At 48.3% G+C, this 19,468-nt stretch overlaps 1 protein-coding gene across 1 annotated transcript in view; it reads left to right on the forward strand.

Annotated features, from left to right (window-relative positions):
- Positions 1 to 337: 337 nt before the first annotated feature.
- The window catches only part of SLC18A2 (solute carrier family 18 member A2), a 39,745-nt gene continuing 20,614 nt past the window's right edge, over positions 338 to 19,468 (forward strand). Inside the window, exons 1-10 of the mRNA XM_082407257.1 lie at positions 338 to 406; positions 892 to 1,040; positions 2,456 to 2,807; positions 10,561 to 10,619; positions 10,895 to 10,978; positions 11,293 to 11,385; positions 12,093 to 12,182; positions 12,286 to 12,329; positions 12,400 to 12,460; positions 14,997 to 15,092. Of these exons, the coding sequence (XP_082263383.1) occupies positions 920 to 1,040; positions 2,456 to 2,807; positions 10,561 to 10,619; positions 10,895 to 10,978; positions 11,293 to 11,385; positions 12,093 to 12,182; positions 12,286 to 12,329; positions 12,400 to 12,460; positions 14,997 to 15,092 (1,000 nt within the window). The 5' untranslated portion in view covers positions 338 to 406; positions 892 to 919. The remainder of the gene's footprint in view (positions 407 to 891; positions 1,041 to 2,455; positions 2,808 to 10,560; positions 10,620 to 10,894; positions 10,979 to 11,292; positions 11,386 to 12,092; positions 12,183 to 12,285; positions 12,330 to 12,399; positions 12,461 to 14,996; positions 15,093 to 19,468) is intronic.

A 19,468-nucleotide genomic window follows, 5' to 3' on the forward strand; every position in this document is an offset into this window, starting at 1 on the left:
CCTGACCCTTCACCCCGGGATCCTTGACCCCTCGCCCTGGGGCTTTTGACATCCTCCCTCTGCGACCCATCCACTTCACCCGGGCCCGGGTTCCCAGGGCTCACGGCCAAGTGCAGGGACAGGGGCGAGGGTCTGCTCAGGACGGGGCGACCTTAGGACCCGGGCTCAGAACCTGGTCGGGGGCCTGGCGGGGAAAGGAAGGCGGTGGCTACTCCGACACAGTGACGGCGCGGGAGGGAGGAGGCCGGGGCGCCCCAGCCCCCCGCCCCCGCCGGCCCTGACGTCAGAGCCAGACCCGGTAAACTGAGCGGCGGCCGCCGGGCGCTGGGGCGGAGACTGCGACCCGGAGCCGCCCGGACGGACGGAGCCCACGGCGGCCGGGGCAGGCAGCCGCAGACCACCCGAGGTAACGCCGACCCCGCTCCCTGCCCGCGGGGCTCGGCGCTGGGGACGGATAGCCGCCCGGGGCGCGGGGGAGAGCGGGGCCCGGCCGAGGGCGGGGGAAGCCCCCCGAGGCGCCGCGCACGGGGCTCCAGGGCGTCCCGGGAAACCCGGGGCGCAGGACGCACGGTGCGCAGGGGTCCTGCGGCACTTTCCGAGCGCGCAGCGGGTGAAGTGGGACCCGCGGGGGCAGCGGAGAGCCGGGCGGCCCCCAGGATCTGGCCCAGACGGCGTTCGCGGGCGTTATTAACAAGGAGCGCAGGTGCCGGTGAGAACGCGCTCGCCAAAGGTAAGCCGAGGGTGGGACGCCCGGGACCATCCGGCGCCGCCCGGTGCGCGCCGCTCCCTGAGCGCCCCTTCGGCGGCCGGGCCGGGCGAAGTCTGGGCCCTGGGGTTGGGGGAGCCCCCAGCCCGGCAGAGCCCCTGACCGACCGCGCGCCGCGCCCGCAGCCGAGCCCCGGAGCCGAGCCCCGGAGCCATGGCCCTGAGCGACCTGGCACTGCTCCGCTGGCTGCAGGAGAGCCGTCACTCGCGGAAGCTCATCCTGTTCATCGTGTTCCTCGCGCTGCTGCTGGACAACATGCTACTCACCGTCGTGGGTACGTACGGACCGGGCGTCCCCCCCGCCCCGGGTACCTCTTCCCAGGGCGCCCCGCTTACCCGAGCGCGGTTCGGGAAAGTTGGAGAACACGTTTTGCAAGAATACATTCCCCAAGACTGCCTCGTCTAGGCTAGTAGCCGTGTTTGTGGCTTCGTTTTCCTGGCGGTCCGGTCAAAAAATGTGACAGCAGATAAAACCCAGAACTTATGTTTCCTCCTGATAATTTCCTGCTTCCCCTTGTCACTTTCAACACGATTAAAAAAAAAAAAATGTGTTAAGGAGGAGCAATTCCCAGGATTCAAAATAATGTTATAATAATTATTACGCTACCCGGAAAGGTGGGTCAATAATGTGGTCTATCACCTCAGGGAACAGGTCAAAATCCCTCCCTCCATAAAAGGAAGGGACATTTAAAGGTAGTGATTCCACAAATGACTTGACATGGAGATGTTACAGGACCCACATCAAGAGCAATTTTAACAGCATTGGTTTTCATCTTTTTCCTGTAATGGATTTTTGAAAAACTAAATAATTGACATCCAGTTCTCTTAATTAGCACCATTAACAGCAACAGATTTGACGTGCTTTTCCTTAAAAAATCCCAATTTTTAATGAATAAAAAATGATTTTTTAAAGGGTTGTTTCCCTTCTCTCCATTTAAAGTTCTCTCTCGATGGTTTTCAGAACATCACACAGTCAGGGTTTCACTTCCAGGAATATCAGAGCTGGGGCTGGGGCTGGGCGCGGGGCGCTCATCTGAGTTCAGTAACAAGGGCCCGAGGCCTCCTTTGTCTTGAACGCTCTGTGATGCACATGCCCAAAGCTTCCAGTACATCAGTTTTTCTTTTCCTCTCCGAAAGTCTCAAGAAGTCTCAAATCTTCCAGGTTGTATGAAACATTGAAGCTTCCCACTCAAGTAAGGGAAAGATGAAGTGGGCCTGCTGCAGAATTTCAGAATTATTACTTCCTGCAGGTTTATTCTTTTCTAAGACACCTAATGAAATTTAGCTTTCTGTTTCCTTGATTCATTCACTTAAAGGTCTTTCTAGCCTCTTTCTGAGAAGCACTGGTTGACCCCAGGTCAGCACTGATTAGACTTCAGACCGAATCTTGCTTTCCTAAAATATTCCTGTGAAGGAGCCCTGTAATGGGAAAGCCCACAAAGAACAGGGATCTCTGGGGCGGGTCAGGTCTGCACAGTAGCTGGCCCTGAGAGCTCTCACAGCCTCTGGGGCTTTGTTCGCAGAGCTGAGCAACGTGAAGTTGTTCAATGTCGGCGGGGAGGTCCCATTCCCGAGGCAGACATGCCACTTGTCTGGGCCTCATTTAGCGTTTGATGAGACCGCGGTTTTGCTGGCTTTGGTCCCGGGCAGGGTTTCAGTGTAATCACCACTCTCCTGCTCTTGTTCCCAGTCCCCATCATCCCAAGTTACTTGTACAGCATCGAGCATGAGAAAGATGCTATAGAAATCCAGACTGCCAAGCCAGTGCTCAAAGCCTCCACCGTCGGCGGCTTCCAGAACATCTTCTCCTATTATGACAACTCCACCGTGGTTGCCGGCAATAGCACCGGCCACCTTCAGGGGGCGCTGCTGCATGAGGCCACCACGCAGCGCACAGTGACTAACAGGTCCACCGCCCCTTCCGACTGTCCCAGTGGAGACAAAGACCTCCTGAATGAGAACGTGCAGGTCGGCCTGTTGTTTGCCTCGAAAGCCACCGTCCAGCTCCTCACCAACCCGTTCATAGGACTGTTGACCAACAGGTGGGTTATATCATTTTGGTCAAAAAGTGTGATATTTATATTGTTCCAGATCACTTCCCCCTGGGATTTTTGCTTCTCATTCATTGATCAGAATCTGGAAAACCAAAGCTGGGGAAAAAGCCAGTCTCCTTCGCCTTATGTTTCTGTCCTTAGTCAATCACGATTTCCCATTTGGTCTTCCTTTTCATTGCCACCATGGCCATCCTTGGGGGATTGTACGTGCCATGTGGCTTTCTCTTCTCTTGCACCTCTGGTCATGCGCTTCCTAGTAGACAGCTGAGGTGGTTTCCTTCAGGGCTGGCGTGGTCAGTGCTCGTGGGGATGGCCAGGTGGGGAACGTGGCACATAAGCTGTAGTCCTGCTGCATATGTGAAACATCTCGCTGACACCGAGGTCCTAGGCAGTGTACCAGTTCTTCCCCTGCCACTTACTAAGCTGCATCCACGTGCACAAAGGGAAGAGGCTTTTTTTTCTGGATAATTCAAGCTGCCCAAACTAGCTCTATATTAATCTCAATGTTCTGGAGTCTTTTGGGACCCACATTACTTTGAATAACTGTTCACATTTCCATTGCTGGTGGCCATCCAGCAAGTATTTGCTCTTCTACAGCTGAGGTGGGCCAGCTCTGCCTGATATATGGGGGCTCCCAGTACAGGACAGGGGGCTTGCAGAGGAAGGGAGGAGGTGTCAGCTGCAAAGAGTGGGAGCTGGTAGAGTGTGAGTGGTGGTGGGGGGCTGCTGTATAACAGTGTGACCCCAAAGGCAGCAGTGTGAAAAATGCGGCAGTGCCCAGAGTCCTACCTGTGAACCAGGCCTAGTAGCAGGAACCAAGACAAGGACTAGAGAAAAAAAGAGAATAAAAGAGGGGGCGGGGTGAACTGAGGAGGGCGGGGCTGGGGGGACCCGGCGGGGCTGAGCTATAAGAGGCCCCATATGCTAGATGAGAGAGGAGTGGGGCTTGTTTGGGGGGCACTTGGGACCCACTAGAGGTTCCGAAGCCAAGCTGCAGAGTCAGGGAGCTGAGCACAGTTTTAAGCCGGTCAGCCCAGCACCCCTGCAGGCTGGGAGCAGGGAGGCCTGTACATTTACCAGGCTTTGGCCTTGGGAAAGGTGGAGCAGGGCTGGCCGGGCCTTTTATTAAAATATTATTAAGTATTTCAAGATGGCAACAACAAGCGTTAAACCAAGCAGGGGACCCTTCTCAGAGCGGGGCCCACTCGGGGGGGTGGGAGGCCTGGGGCGTTGGCAGGGGCTCAAAGAGGGGACCCGCCCTCCTCCGCACGAGCTGTCCTCTGGCACGCAGGTTGCTGGTAACGTACTCATGGTGAGTCCGATGGAAGCACATTTTCAACTTCTGTGATTGGATTTTCTGCGCCGAGTAGGGCCACTGAATCCATTTTAACCATCCAAGGCCACATCCAGCCTGCAGTTTGCTGTGTAGTGTTATCAGGCTGCTGCATAAAATGCCGAGCAAGTTAACGCAGGACGCTGGGCTGACTGGGAGCCCACCAAGAGGCACCATTATCGCGGTGACGTTCGGCGGTTCCTCTGTTCTTCAGGAGGAAAACCAAACAGACCTTCGTAGTTACAGGGTTTTCTTTCTTTTCTCAAGCCTAAGAGCGCTTCTTAAAATGCATCTGGTATAATTACAGAAAACAGCTCAGGGTTTTGTATTCTGAGAAAGCAAACAGCTCAAATACTCTATGGGAAAATTGAGGACATTATTGTAATAACGCCTTGCCAATCACTTGGACGTGAATGTCACTAGCTGTACAGTGTAATACTTAGAAACTCGGCTGAAATGATGTGTGTTCCAATCTTCCAAACGTAAATGGCAAATGAAAAGCTTACAAAAAAATCCCATTCTTGTTTTTAATGCTTCGCTTATGCTACCGGGCAGCAGCTTGTTTAAAACCAGTGAGACCTTTCCCCTAGTAGATACTCCAAACGCTTTGACATTGCAGCCACCTAAGGCTCATGTTTGGGGCTCCCAAAAAATTATCTGCCAAGAGAAAACTAATTTCCTTTAGTGACCTGTGAGATTTAGTCTATTGGTATGGTGTGTAATCCACTTTGGAACTTATTGAGGGCAAAATTTTAATCCCTAGCTGATTTCTCCCAGCTCTCCAGCAAATTTCAAAGTAATCTTCATCTTCTAGCACTGCCTTGTCATGTGGAAATGCAAACAAGTTTTAATATTGATGTAGGACAACACACTCTGTTGTCCCTCCAAAATGATCATGATAAGTAATTTTTTTCTAATATTTTCCAAACCCAGTAGATATGAATTTGGGGACTTTCAGCATTTCTGGGCACTCCACGGCTCTGCTCAGAGAAGTGATAAATACATTTCCCTTTACAGACTTTTTCCTTGTGAGCCATTGCAAATAACCTTCTGATGTAATTTGTGCCAATCACATCCGCAATTACCAACAAGACGTGTGACTCACATTTTCAGTGTTGTAAAGAAGTGAGTTTACAATAGCATTTTACACTTGGTTAATATGTTTCTGGTTAAAGAGTAGTTAAAACATGAAGCATCAGATCTTGAGGAGACTTTAGCAAAAGCTTTTGGGTCTATCTTAGTATTTTATAGGCAAAAGGGTTTGCTACTCAGGAGGAGAAAGCATTTGTCTAGAGTCTGGCCAATGGCTTCCTTTCTTCCCGTTCTTTCCATCTGCTTATTGTTACACAGTTTGTACCTTTGGCTACGAAATGTAAACAATGCAGGTCAAAATCTGTCTTTTTTGCATCTACTCGGGCTCTCCCTTGTTGTGCCAGGCTGAATGAGGGAAGGTCCAAACAGTAAGTTGTTGGGTGCTATTTTTATTCAATGGGAGGGAGTTTAGGAAAAATCAGCCTGATTTTTGGGACATGGATCCTCCCTCACCTCCCGGGCCCTAGAAAAATATCTTTTTCCAGCCCGTGATGTGAGCTGGTCCAACTTCCCAATGTCTCTGCAGTGCTTCTGATAGTGGGGAAAAGAAAGGCCTCCTGCATCCCCAGAGATGTGAGGGGAGCTCCATAGAGACAGGCTGGTTGGAGCCGCTCCTTTCTAAAGCTTCTTGCCGTAAGTGGGACTCACTCTGAAATGAGACACCCAACATCACACAGGTCATAATCTGAACCCCCATGTTACAACCTGGGGCCCCATAATTCATGGTCACGATGCTGCTGAGTGAGTGGCTTTGTGGTGACACAGGACGCAGGCTGCCTGTCTGTTCTAAATATTGGATAAGATCTCATGCCAAACCCTGAGAATAAAAAATGACAATTCTTGGGAAGCATTTAAATGCTCATTTGGCTGTTAATATGATACAAGTAATTCCTGTTTCATTTACTCTTCGGGAATTATATTTTTACTGAATAATATGTGACCAGATAGGGAGCAAAGGACCTTTTGATTTTGGCGAGTGTGGTGATCACATGTACAGTAAGGCACTTTCCAAAGCCTGTGGGTGCCTTGCTTGATCTAATTGCCATCTTTGAGGCTTGTGTGACTTATTTTATAGTTCCAGTTTAACTATTAATTTCGTGATTGCAGTTGTGAGTAAAAGGGGGTAGAAGGACTTATACTAGCAACACCTGTTGTCTTTTGGTCCGGCAAGTGGATTTTAGACATACACACATAAAAGGAATGTTCCAGGCCGGTAAACAATGTGAAAACCACCTTTACATTTCTCTCTTCTGTAAGTCAGGTTAAGAACGAGGCATCATGGTCTTCACTTGCTTAACGTAAGGCTTACATAGTAGTTGCATCTTTAGACCCAGGATATTCCAAACGAACCCGGCAGCTTGGGAAAGGGTTAACTCCGGGGACAGGGGTGGGGATGGTTCCCTCCTCAGCTTGTCATTGTGTTAGTGGCCTGCTTTTTATCAAGCCAGCATCAGTGACTTAATTTATTTCCATAGTTACCTAGTATATTTGAAAGCCAGTTATTTTTCCTCACAAATCTTAGCTAACATCTGAAAGTCGGAGAAAGCTGCAGGGCATGAAATCTCTACAAAATCTACTGTGGGTTTTTTTTTTTTTTTCCCTTTAGCTTCAGGCAGTTGGTCTGAAGTGGGCTTTGTAGGAATAAGCAGTGACCTTTTCAGAAAGCTCCTCCATGGACAGGGAAACCAGCTATTCTGGAAAGGGATTTCCCATCCTCGATGTCATTAGGGTGGTGGAGATGGTGTGACAGCATCTTTGCTTCAAAATCAGAAGAAGCTGGCCGTGGAATTGGGTACTTCTCATGGGAGCAAAGCCCTCACGTGACCTGTGCGTCAGTGAACACCCTGGAGAATAAGAAATCCAAGGCTCGCGTAATTCCCCACACACATCTGATAGCTGAAAAAGACAGACCCAGGGGCTGAACCTAAGAATTTTGTTTTATTTATGAAATGGTTGACCACAAGCTTCCTAGTATATCCTAGCAAATGTAAAATACCTTTCCATTTACTGCTCCAGGGAGTATGTTGAGGTAATTGAAATGGGAGATGTCACCTCTTGTCTCCTCTGGTGACAGTTTGTACCCTTCCCTGTCCCCTACTCTGTGTCCTTGCTTTTGTCACTTACCACAGCAGAGGGAACCCAGGTCTTAGCAAGCCTGGGAAGAGAGCTTACATTAATCTTTATGGTAAAGACAAACTAATTAGTAGCATTAGAGAATAAGTACTGATTGCCAGTGACAATTTAGAGACAAAGTGGGGTTTCTCTGCTGACTGGGTAGGGATATGTAATGAATATAACTTTTATTGCTTTGCACTTTTTTCTAGGATTCAAATATATGATTTTTAGTTTTATTCAACTGGATTAACTGCTCCCTGATGCTCTGTGAGGATGACTGTGAGCCAGGATGACTCACGAGGGGGTGATAATGGGATATTTGGTTAAAGGTTTGCCACATCAGACGTGGCTCTGCTTAGTAGCACTTTAATTGAGATGGCATTGAATTGGGACAAGAGGCCGCATCAGACATTTATGACTAATGTCAGTTGAGGTTCTGTCCATTTAGGAGACATTGTGGGAAAGGAGAAAGGACAGTGGCGATCTGCCCATCACTCAGTGACCCTGGGGCCTTGAGCAAGTCTCCTGAGGTCGGTGTTCAGGGGGCCAGGAGAGTCTGAGGGTGGAGAGCCAGGAGCTGCCCCTTGGGCCACACTGGCCGTGGGGCTGAGCTCCAGGGAAGGACGCTGCCCAGCACTTTCCACTGGGCAGCCCTGCCAGCGGCTTGGCTGATGTTGAAAGCATAGGGCGCATGGGTCTGGTAACAAGAAGGAAGCAGCAGGAGCCCAGTGGTATCAGAAGCGATTGGCTCGCTCCACCTCTGAACCTCGGCTTTCTCATGCATGTTGGGGGTTTGGACTGGCCAGCCTTTGAATTTCCTCCTAGCTTCGCCGTTTGGTTATTCCATTTGTGCTTTATTAAAATCCCAAAGGAATTAAAAAGCAAAACAGCAGCTACAGCATTTTTAAAGGAAACACAGCACCTGGCCTTGGTAAAAAGGATCTTCCGTGAGCACACAGCCCTGTGGATACGGAGCCACCTGGTTTTAAAAGATACTGTGGACCCTGGGTTCCACTCAACCCGTGTGAACCTCTGCTCCTGTGACTGGTGTCCCCACCAAAGTGTATGCTAGCAGGACCTGCCACACCTTAGACACTCGAGATATGCCCATTGCCCTGAATTTGGGGCAGCTCCCCAAGCCTCAATGTGGCCATCTGAAAATAGGGAAAAAGCCAGCTGCCTCATGGAATTGTGGTGAGAATCATAGGTGACCCTTATAGTCTCCGGGAGTGCTGGAGCCTCCTGGGAAGGAGCCCACCTCAGCTGTGTCCTGCCAGGTGACCTTGGCCGGTGGCTGGGCTGTAGACTGGACATAATATTGCCGGTATTCCAATAGCTTTGACATATGTATGGTTTTCCAAGTAGGATGTTGAAAGGGATGAGAAGCCTGTGTTTATTCCGGGGCAGTCGTATGTCCATTCTTCCCCCAGACATGCAGTAGTTGCTGAGAAAATAACCTGCCTGTGAGTTCTCTGAGTTTCCTGGAGGTTTCCTTCAAGAGTATCCAGCAGTGCCATGTTGGACCTGGTGTTGTGAACGGCTTTCTTTTACTACATGAGTAAGAGCACAGAGCAGTCAGCTCGGTGTTAGTTGAGACAGGAGAAGCTGTCGTTTGATGGCATCTGAACTGCAGTTCAGAACTCTGGTATCTTTCCTAGTTCACAGGATTGGCTTCAAGCCCTGCTTTGTGAATTACAAGCTCATTTCAGGTCACAGTAGAGGAATCTTTGCCTGGGTTTGTGGGAGGGCGACTGCCTGAGAATGCTATGATTTTGTGATGCTGTTTGGTTTCTGGATGCACATGAAGCAGTTAAAAATATTTGTAAGTGTGACCAGAACTTTTAGAAGGGTTCTATTTAAAGCCACGTATGCCTTTTGGCATATACCTGAGGAGGTAGTAAAGTTTGCAAGGAAAAGTCCTGGACTGGATTGAATGGCCCTGAGTGAAATTAGCCCTAGGACATTAGACAAGTCATTTTTTGTACCTCAGTTTCCTCATCTGTAAAATGGGGAGGTGGTCGTCTGCCCTTATCAAATCATTGAGCTCGTGTGTAAGTGCTTGGAGAATGGAGTGTTACCTTAAGGTGAAGGTATTGTGTTATGATTTTTTTGTTCAAGCCTGGAATAGAAGAGCCCTCCCAGGCTGTGTGACTGGGACTCGGGGTTCCTGTTCCCATTTGGTTTCTCTCCAGGATCTGGAGGGTCCAGGGCTGGAGGGAGATGAGGCCTGGAGATGCTCAGGGCTGTTCTGGGCTGACACAGATCTCCTTTAGGGCAGTAGCTCAGCCAGTGCTGGCCCCTCTCAGGCCAGGTGGTGGGAGGGAAAGAAGCTGCCTTCACTCTCATGCCCTGTCCATATGTCAGGGACCAACCTGCTTGCTTAATCTGCAGAAACAGGAAAAAAGGAAGAGAATGAGGGAGGAAACAAAATTTCTGAGGCACTTTTTCTGTTCCGGTTGCCCTGGTAGCAGTTTAACATCCATATCTCATTTCATACCCACTCCAGCTCTGGGAGGTGGGTGGTGGTCTTTCTGTGGGGCTGAGGGGAGATTTGCCTGGGTTAAGTGGCAGGGCCAGGTGTCCAGGCAGGGGTGTGATGCCAGGAGGCCAAGGTCTCCCCACCTCCCCGTCCGCCTGGTGGCAGAGCCCTGTACAGACAATGGTCTTACAGAGCAAATAGGATGTTGAATTTTTGCACAGAAAACAAGGTCTGTCTTTCTCAGCTGGCTTCATCGGGGTCAACGTGAAGACAGATCTGAAAATTTCCTTGCTTCCTAATGCCTCTTAGATGTAGTGCCATTGCATCTGCTGCCCGTTGAATCACTTGATGACCTTTTACTAGAGTCATTTGATTGCAGCTGTCCCTTTGGGGAAGCTCTAGCAAAGATTATCATTAAAGAAATTTTTACAAAATGATAGAAACAGGGGCTGTGTATTTGAACGTGTTCTGGGTTACTTGCCAATATTTTATTAACATTTATTCCAGAGAAATTTCAGAGTGGCAATCTGTAAATGTATTCACGCTCCAAGATAGTCAAACACAAAAAGGTCATATAGGAAGCACCAACTCTATGAATTTTTAGAAAAGTTGACCAAGCACTTATCCACCTGATCCCAAAGGGTAAGCAGGAGAGACTCAATATAAAGGCTTATAAAAATACAAAGCAGTCACCAGGTTTTCATTGTGCTTCTGTTTTGCAGAATTGGCTATCCAATCCCAATGTTCACGGGCTTCTGCATCATGTTTATCTCAACAGTTAGTAAGTGTCTGATGTTTGCCTTCTGAGTGTGGGTCACCAGGTGGGCTCTGACCACCACCAGCTGGGAACTGAGAACACAGCCGGGGGTGGGGGTGGGGGTGTGTTTTGGCAACAACTGCAGAAAGAAGTTGATAGGAGAGGACTTCAGGGAGCAAAAGCACAATGTGGTTAACACGGAAATACCCCATTGGGTTAAGGGAGGTCCCTGTTTGAGCTGATTGGGTCACAGCACCAGTGGGTCTACAGTGACTGTGGCCTGGCCCCTCTTTCCGCAGTGTTCGCCTTCTCCCGCAGTTACGTCTTCCTGCTGATCGCCAGGTCCCTGCAGGGCATCGGCTCCTCCTGCTCTTCTGTAGCTGGTAGGTGTGGAAACGCCTAAGTCAGTGCTCCGGGGCTTCCGTCTGTTGGAGGGGCCACTGGCATTGCCCAGGCTGGCAGCCCTCTGCAGAATGAGTTGGAATAATTCAGGGAATCTAGGTATTGGTGGTGGTGGTTGGTGGTTGGTTCTCAGAGAAGGTACCACCTCCTTGTTGGATGCTGCTTGGCCTTATGTTCTGTTGGTCTGGCAGGTGTGGGAAGACCACAGTCTGGGCTGGGGGTGGGGGAGGGCAGGTTGTGATGGTTATTCTGTTGCTCCCAGAGCTTGGCTGTCACTGTTTCTTTTCCTGTTTAGGGATGGGCATGCTGGCCAGCGTGTACACAGATGACGAGGAGAGAGGCAATGCCATGGGGATTGCCCTGGGAGGCCTGGCCATGGGGGTCTTAGGTGGGTGAGGGCCACTGTGGGGGCCACCTTGGGGGAGGGGCCTATCTGGCGTTGGACAGTGAGCCCCCTTTCACACTACTGTCCTCTGTTTCTTCCCTAATTTCACGGAGCCTTTGAAAAATGGTGGGAAGAGTCCTGACCTGGGAGGACCTGGACTCCCCAGACCTCTCTCCCAGGCCCAGATGTAAACCCAAGTCTTGAACAGGATGGCCTGCCAAGGCCCCTCCTCTTGAACATTCTCTGAGTTACCATCCCACCTGAGGACTGTCCCACTTTCTGAGCCTGCCTCCTCCACCTGCCCTGGCTGAGCTCCCAGACCAGATGCAAACACCTTCCCTGAGAGATCCAGGTCCTCTCCCTTTTCTGTTACACTCCTGGCCTTCATCTGGGAGCCCACAGTTCCTGTCTGTGCTGCTGTGTAATGACTGTGAAGTCTTCACTGGTCCACTTTCCTGTGCACTTTTGTTGCCTGGGTCTTACTTCCTCTGACCTTTACTCTGGGAGTGATTCCATGTCTCAGGTGTGAAACCACTTGGAGGAAGTTGCCAGGGCAACTTAACAGTCCTGAACAGAATGTAGGGTGGCCACCCCACACAGTGTTTGGAACAAAGTAGAGGGAGAAACGCAAGAAACGCAAGATGGTTCTAGACCAGGGGGTGGTCATCAGTCCCGGGCCCGGCACTGGCCCTTCTCTCTCTTCCCTGCAGTGGGCCCCCCCTTTGGGAGTGTGCTGTACGAGTTTGTGGGGAAGACAGCTCCGTTCCTGGTGCTGGCTGCCCTGGTGCTCTTGGATGGAGGTGAGTCCCCGTGGACCCCTTGGCCGTGACCTCGGGGGCCCTGAGCCTGGCGTCCCTGGGGGCAGGTGCTTGGGGCCACACCTCTTCTTTTTTTCTCCTGTAGCCATTCAGCTGTTCGTGCTCCAGCCGTCCCGGGTGCAGCCGGAGGTGAGCAGCAGGGCAAGGTGGGTGCTGCGGTGGCCGCGTGGCCTCTTCTGACCCCTGTTTTCCCTGACAGAGCCAGAAGGGGACGCCGCTAACCACCCTGCTGAAGGACCCGTACATCCTCATCGCCGCAGGTGGGGCTCCCCCAGCACCCCTGGTTCTTCCCAGCCAGGCGGTGGGGGTGGGTGGTGAGGACCGGCGTTCATTTTGCTGCTGGAAACGTTGGGCTGTAGAAAAACATAAAAGGCACAAAGAGGTTACACGTCAGAAGAAATGGTTTTCTTCTGTCATTAATTTCTGACGCAGCCAAGCTCCTTTGTTGTTTTTCATCTGGGGCAAAGATGGCTGAGTCACAGAGACGCCTTCCGCAGAGGATTGTTTTGGGCCAAACTTGCTCACTGTGTTTGTGTCAGAGGCTGTCCTCGTTTGGCCTTGAACTTCTGGAATGGGTCCATGGCCTCCCTGCCGGTGCCTTAGGTGGGTGCTCTGATTCACCTTGGCATCTGTGAATAGAGACGGACAGCAGGGCCCCAGAGGGCCAAGGGGTGCCTCTCTTTCTGCAGAGGGCATCCTGCGCAGCGGCGGACACCTTTGGGTTCTTGGCCGAGATGGGCTCAAAGGACGCCCTGGGGTTCTGTGGCTCTTGGGGAGGATAATGGGCTGCATCCATCCAAGCAGCTGACCTCCCAAGACCACCCCAGGGACACAGGCCTGGAGCTGCCTCGTGAGGGACTAGCCTTACGCGGCCTGGGCCTGGACACAGTGGTCAGCAGTGGCCCTTGGCATCAGGCCGGAGAAGGCATCCATGCAGGGTGGCCTCAGGCCCGGTCAGGGTCCCCTCCAGGTAGGGGTAGGTGTGTCTAAGCGGCAGTCACAGACACTAGGGCTAGGGGGAGGCTGGGTGAAGTGAGGCACGCCCCGCCTGAGGACATTCAGATTCAGCCGCTTTCAGAACCCCAGGCTGCTTTTGTTAAGCTGTGCACTGCTGGGTTTGGTCCCGGCAAAGCATAAGAGGCCTTGGTCTAGACCTTGTCTGTCATGCCTGTTGACCAAAGGGTTATAAGCCTGGTGTGGTGACCTTCTCATGCAGGGGGGACCTCGCTGTGCCCCCAGCAAGACACAGGGAACATTCCAGAGCTGAGATTCCCCTGGAGCCCTGGCTGTCCGAGCTGGGGGGTGAGGACGTGTGTGGTGAGAGATGGGGGCCCAGAGATGCGAGTCCCTGCACCTTGGGGCACACGTGTGGGCAGGCTGTGCTGCCTGGGCCCTCACTGTCTCACCCCTACCCACCCTTGGAGGTAATATAGAAATCGAGCTGGCACTCAGTGTCAGGCCGTCGGCAGGTCCGGGCAGCCTGGATGGTGGGGTGTGGGGTGGAGCTGGGGGGCAGGCGGTGTCTCGTTTGTACCCCTGGGGTTTAGTTTACGGAGGCGACTGAGTGACGAGATGACATGGAGAGATTAATACCACCAAAGGATGATTTTATTACTTATGTTTCTGGAGAAAAGGGGGCATGCCACGTCGCTCAGGGCCACATGGGGAGGCACCAGGTTTGGTCAGGAGGCAGAAAGGGGCGAGGGGAAGACCCAGGCCAGAACCTAGGCGTTTCCATGAGAAAGTGGAGTTTCCATGGGAAAGGTAGGGGAGGGTAAACAGTTTAGGATTGGCTAGTTTAAATAATTCCAGTCTGGGTGCTCTCCCCAGTTGCCTGGGTGGATTTAGGGCAGGAGATACTGGTGAGGTGGGTGAGAGTTAGATAAAGCAGGGGCTCAGAGTATGGGTTCCGGATCACAGGGGAGACGTGAACAACTCTGGTTGTTAGTTTGGCCCTGTAATTAACGTCAGATAGACAAATACAGAATTTAAGAAAACACGGAATAGGTGGGCGAGGGGAGTCCAGCCATTTCAGCATCATTTTTATGTTCTGTCTTTAAATGCTACAAAGAATGAAAGAATCTTTCATCGTATGTAAATACCTTAATTATGATCGCACCATGTTCTTTGGATCAGGAGTCTAGCAAATTAGAGGTTCCACGGCGCACAGCACAGGAAGCTCTCAGAACAGTGGGGGCAGCAATGTGTGTTTTTCTCCAGATGGTTCTATATTTACAAAGGGTTCTGGTTAACACAGTGATAAAGGATATTTGCATGGATACCCTATAGGTATAGCTGATTTAAAAAAAATCCCTCAACAGCATATTTGTACTGAATGCACTTGAATTTTGGGCAACCAAGGGCATCGTTAGAAATATCTGTGTTTGTTATACAGTGAAACATAGACGTAGGAGCCTCAGGTTGCCTGAGTCTGTGTATGGTCAGCCTGAGCTGCTGAGTAGCCTCAAGCAAGTTACTTCATTAATAAACTGGAGCTCCATTTCTTCATTAATAAATTGGGAAGGTTAAACCTAGTGATCACTAAGCCTCCCTCCACTTCCACACTTTATGACTCTGGGATTCTAGTTGTTTTAAGTAATAATAATAATTTAAAAAGCAACACTCCCCACTATCCCTTTGACCTGTTATTTGTCTTTTTCTTACAAAAGTAGACGTTCTGGGTATCTGAGCTGATTGTTCTGGCTGTGGGCACATGGGATTTAACTGTGTTTGGAAATGGTAGGGGACACTTGAGACCCAAAACATTAGGACACTAACCTTCTTCCTCCCTCTAAGGGTCCATCTGCTTTGCAAACATGGGGATTGCCATGCTGGAGCCAGCCCTGCCCATCTGGATGATGGAGACCATGTGTTCCCACAAGTGGCAGCTGGGTAAGACTGGGCCGCGAGTTTCTGGTTCTAGAGTTTTTGTTCCCAGGTTGGGTCTCATTACTGTAGTCCTGCTGAGCCGCCGGTAGCAGGATGGTAAAGTGATTGTTTCTGTTTGTCACTTAATGGGGTCAGTGCTTAGGTTAGCAATGAGCTTTGGGGTTTGTTTTGGCTCCAGTTTTTGTATCATCCCTGATAGGGGCATAATTAATAACAAGGCATCAGACCTGGGCAGAAATGAGAGATGAAAAATACATTCAGCATTTCCTCACACTTCTGAACTGGACAAGTTATATTAAATATATGTGGACAGTAATAAAATTTATGGGAAAGAGAACAACAAACATAGTTTTATTTTTTTTTAATTGAAGTATAGTTGATTTACATTGTTGTGTTAGTTTCTGGTGTACAGCAAAGTGATTCAGTTATACATACATATATGTATTCTTTTTCATATTCTTCTCCATTGTGGTTTATTACAGGATATTGAATATAGTTCCCTGTGCTATACAGTAGGACCTTGTTGTTTATCTATTTTATATATAGTAGTTTGTATCTGCTAATCCCAAACTCCTAATTTATCCCTCCCCCCACCTTCCCTGTTTGGTAACCATAAGTTTATCTTCTATGGGTGTGAGTCTGTTTCCTAAATAAGTTCATTTGTGTCATATTTTAGATTCTACATATAAGTGGTATCATATGCTATTTGTTTTTCTCTGTCTGACTTACTTCACTTAGTATGATAATCTCTAGGTCCATCTGTGTTGCTGCAAATGGCATTATTTCATTCTTTTTAATGGCTGAGTAGTATTCCATTGTGTATATGTACCACATCTTCTTTATCCATTACAAACTTTGTTTTTAAGAGGATGAATTTTTGAAAGTATTTTTTATTTAGAAAGTAATTCATGCTTTAAAAAAATCAAAGTACAGGGACTGAGGAAGTAAAAATTGTAAAAATCTCATATTCATCTTTCCCCCTCTCCCAGCCCAGTCCTCTGTGACATTCATTGTTAATAGTTCTGTGTGTCTTTTTCTCGATTGTTCTGCATTGATCACCATCTTTGTGAAATGCCTGAAAACCCAACCCGTGTGGAATCTTGCCATTTACACACTGTGTGACCTCTTGTTTTTCTATGTTTCTGTGTCAGAATGGGTAGATTTACTTTTCACAATTAATTAAATTTTAATTTTTTGTCAAAGTTACACATGTACACAATTTTTAAGTTAAATATGTTATAAAAATCATAATGAAAAAACAGCAGTCTTTGCCCCATGCCTCCTCATCTCCAAATCTCTTCCTCAGATTTGATCACCTTCAACTCTTTTAGTTGTTTCTTCCGCTAATTTCCTTTATGTCTCTAAATAATGTGTACACTCCTATTTTTTGATTTTCCAATTTCTGACATTGTCCACCAGCTTCCTAATACAGTAGATGAGGATTTAATGCCATTATTGCTTTACCTGAAAATATCAACCAACCAACTCACATGTTTTCTCACCTTCTGTTCTCCTAAAACAATTGTATTACAGGTTTTGATTAGATTGGCATTCAGTATTGACATTATTGTGAATATGTAAATATTATTCAAAGACGAGCTCTGTAGGGTTCTGTGATTATTTCCTTTCTTTTTTACAAACTTCTTGTTTTTCCTGGAGTTAGTAATTGTGGTGTCTTCCTATTTTCTTAGTTTTCTGTGTAGCATTTATGAATATATCCCTCAAACTCTTTTGCAGAGATGAAAGACCCTCTAAATATGGACAAGTACATCCACAGACCTAACCTTTCTGTGTTTTTGCTTGTCTGTGGACATCTGTCCCAATCACTCTGACTTCCTGTTCCAGTCTAGAGTTGTTCCCTGGGCCATCCAGAGATTTTCCTCTTCTAATATCTGGGCATCTTCTTTGCCTCTCTTCTGTTTCCTGTATCCTCCTCTCCTGTATTCCTCTCTTTTGGTTTACTTTCTCATTATGCTGGAACCCGTCCTCCAGCAGCTTCCTGAGGGGGGTGCACAGCAGGTAAAGTTCTCTGGGATCCTGCTTATCAGCAGCATCTTTATCCTTACCTCAACTTCATCCTGAGTTTGGTGGACTTAGTCTGTTGGGTATATAATTCTTGGTTGGAAATCCTTTTCCTTCTGAGTCTTGAGGCCAGGGTTGCTGTTGCCTTCTGGCATATGCAGGGTTGCTGTTGAGGAGGCCAGTGTCCTCATTCCCCATCTTCTGTAGGAGCTCGAAGGATCTTCTCTTCGTCTCTAGGTGATGAGCATCCACGATGCTGATTTGCAGGGAGTCCTTTCCTCCACTGTGCTGGGCACTTGCTTGGTCAGCCTCTTCATTTGGGAAATCCCTTCTTTCAGTTCTGGGAAACCTTTTTGTATTATTTCTTTAATCCCTCCCCGCTCTTCCATTTTCTTTCTTCTCTTTTCTGGTACTCAGGTTGGTTGGATGTTGGGACCTCTATGTTTTATACTTTTAATTTCTTATTTTGCCTTCCCTTATTTCCATTGATTTCTTCATCCTCCTCCTCTAAACTCTATTGAACTTTTACAATTGGTGTCATCGTATCACACTTTTGAAGAGCCCTTTCACATTTACCCTAAGTGGTTTTGTGTACGTGTGGGGTGGTGGAGGGATGTTGAAATGATACCCTTTACCATTCAGTAGGAAGACTTCTTTTCACCTCCCATTTCAGCCTCTTGTGACATCCCTGGTCTCCATGCTGCCTGGGGTCCCTGAACCTTTTCAGTTCAGTTTCTCTAAAGAAACCCTCTCCTGCTAGGTGAACCACTGAGGGCTGGGGGGGTCCAACTGCTCTCTTTCTGGTTGACAGCCTCCGCCCTCAGCCTTATGTTCACAGTACCTGGAGCCTTCAGTCCCTTAATTTTCTGGGTTCTGAGGCACAAAGGTCTTGCTGCTTCTGCCCGCTCTGTGAGCAGGTGGAAGGTTCCAGTGCTCTCTGCTGTGTCCATCTCTGCTCTCCCTCTCCTTGTTCCTCCCTCTTGTTGCTTTTTCCCCTTTCATTTTGCCTCTCCTTGGGCAGAGAGGGGGAGGGTCTATAGTTTTCTTTTATTCCTTTACTAAAATTTAAATGGAATTTCGAGTGGGAATAGAGAAAAACTCGTAGCTTCAGTCTGCCCTGTTTAACTGGAAACCCATCATTCCTTCCGCTCTGATTGCCTTTTATTCCATGTTAAGGTTATACCATACATTTTCAACCCGTCCTTATTGCTGGACATCTAGGTTCATTCCAGTTTTGCCATCAGAAACCATACTGCAGTGAAATATCCTTTCCACGTATTCCTGCTCATGTTTGGAAGTACATATATCTGTAGGGCAAATTCTTAAACTTAAACTGGCATTTTGATATTTGGTAGCATTGCACTAACACGGGTATTATCAATCTTTTCCAATCGAGTGTGTGAGAAAGGGGGTCTCATTTTGATTTATTTTTACAAATTCTTTGTGAGTGAAATTGAGCACCTTTTCATATGTTTATTATCCATATCTATTCCCTTTACTGTGAACTTCTTATTAATATCCTTTACCCATTTTTTCTATTGAGCTCTGTCCTTTTTTAAAAATTGATTTTAAGTGTTCTTTGTATGTTATTAATCCTTTATCAGATGTTTTGCAAATATTGCCCTTTGTTGTGTGTCTTTTGACTTTATAGGTGGAATCTTATTTTATTTTATTTTAAATTAAAAAAAGTTTTTACCACTCGGAACATTTAAAATGCTCTGAGTCAGATTTAGCAAGCTTCCCCTTTACATCATTGTCATTTCAAGTCAGGCTCAGGAAGGCCTTTCCCTTGCCAAGATTATTTTTTCACTATGTTTTCCTCCAGTAAATTTGTGATTTATTTTTTACATTAAACTCTTGGATTTACACGGAATTCATTTTGCTATAAGGTGTGTGATAGGGATCTGGTGTTACTGTTTTCTTTATGGCTCGCCAGCCCTATAGCCAGGGACCCTAGGAGTCCATCTGGTATTTCCCACGTCTGTCATGCTGGAAATGACCGTGTGTTCTTGGGTCTGTTTCTGGATTTCTCTCTTGTGTTCCATTTGTCTGCTTGTATTCCTGTGTCAATACCCTCCTATTTAATTAGCTTGAGAATATTGCTTAGTACCTGGAAGGCTAGTCCCTGCACACACACATTTCTTTAAGAATTTAACAATTGTCCTTCCTAGAGGTTTATCTTCTTTTCATAGTTCTTTCACCTTACACACTGACATCTTCAGATGGAGACTCTCAGTTCTGAATAAGCCCACTTGTTAGTGCCCCCAACCTTCCTCAGGTGAACTTGCATTCCCTTTGCGGAGGCGTCCTGGCAGATGCTGCCTCCTGGTTTGGGCTGGTCCCTGATCTTCCGGCCT

Source organism: Balaenoptera borealis (assembly GCF_965194805.1).
Source record: "Balaenoptera borealis genome assembly, chromosome: 10".
NCBI classification, from domain to species: Eukaryota; Metazoa; Chordata; class Mammalia; order Artiodactyla; family Balaenopteridae; genus Balaenoptera; species Balaenoptera borealis.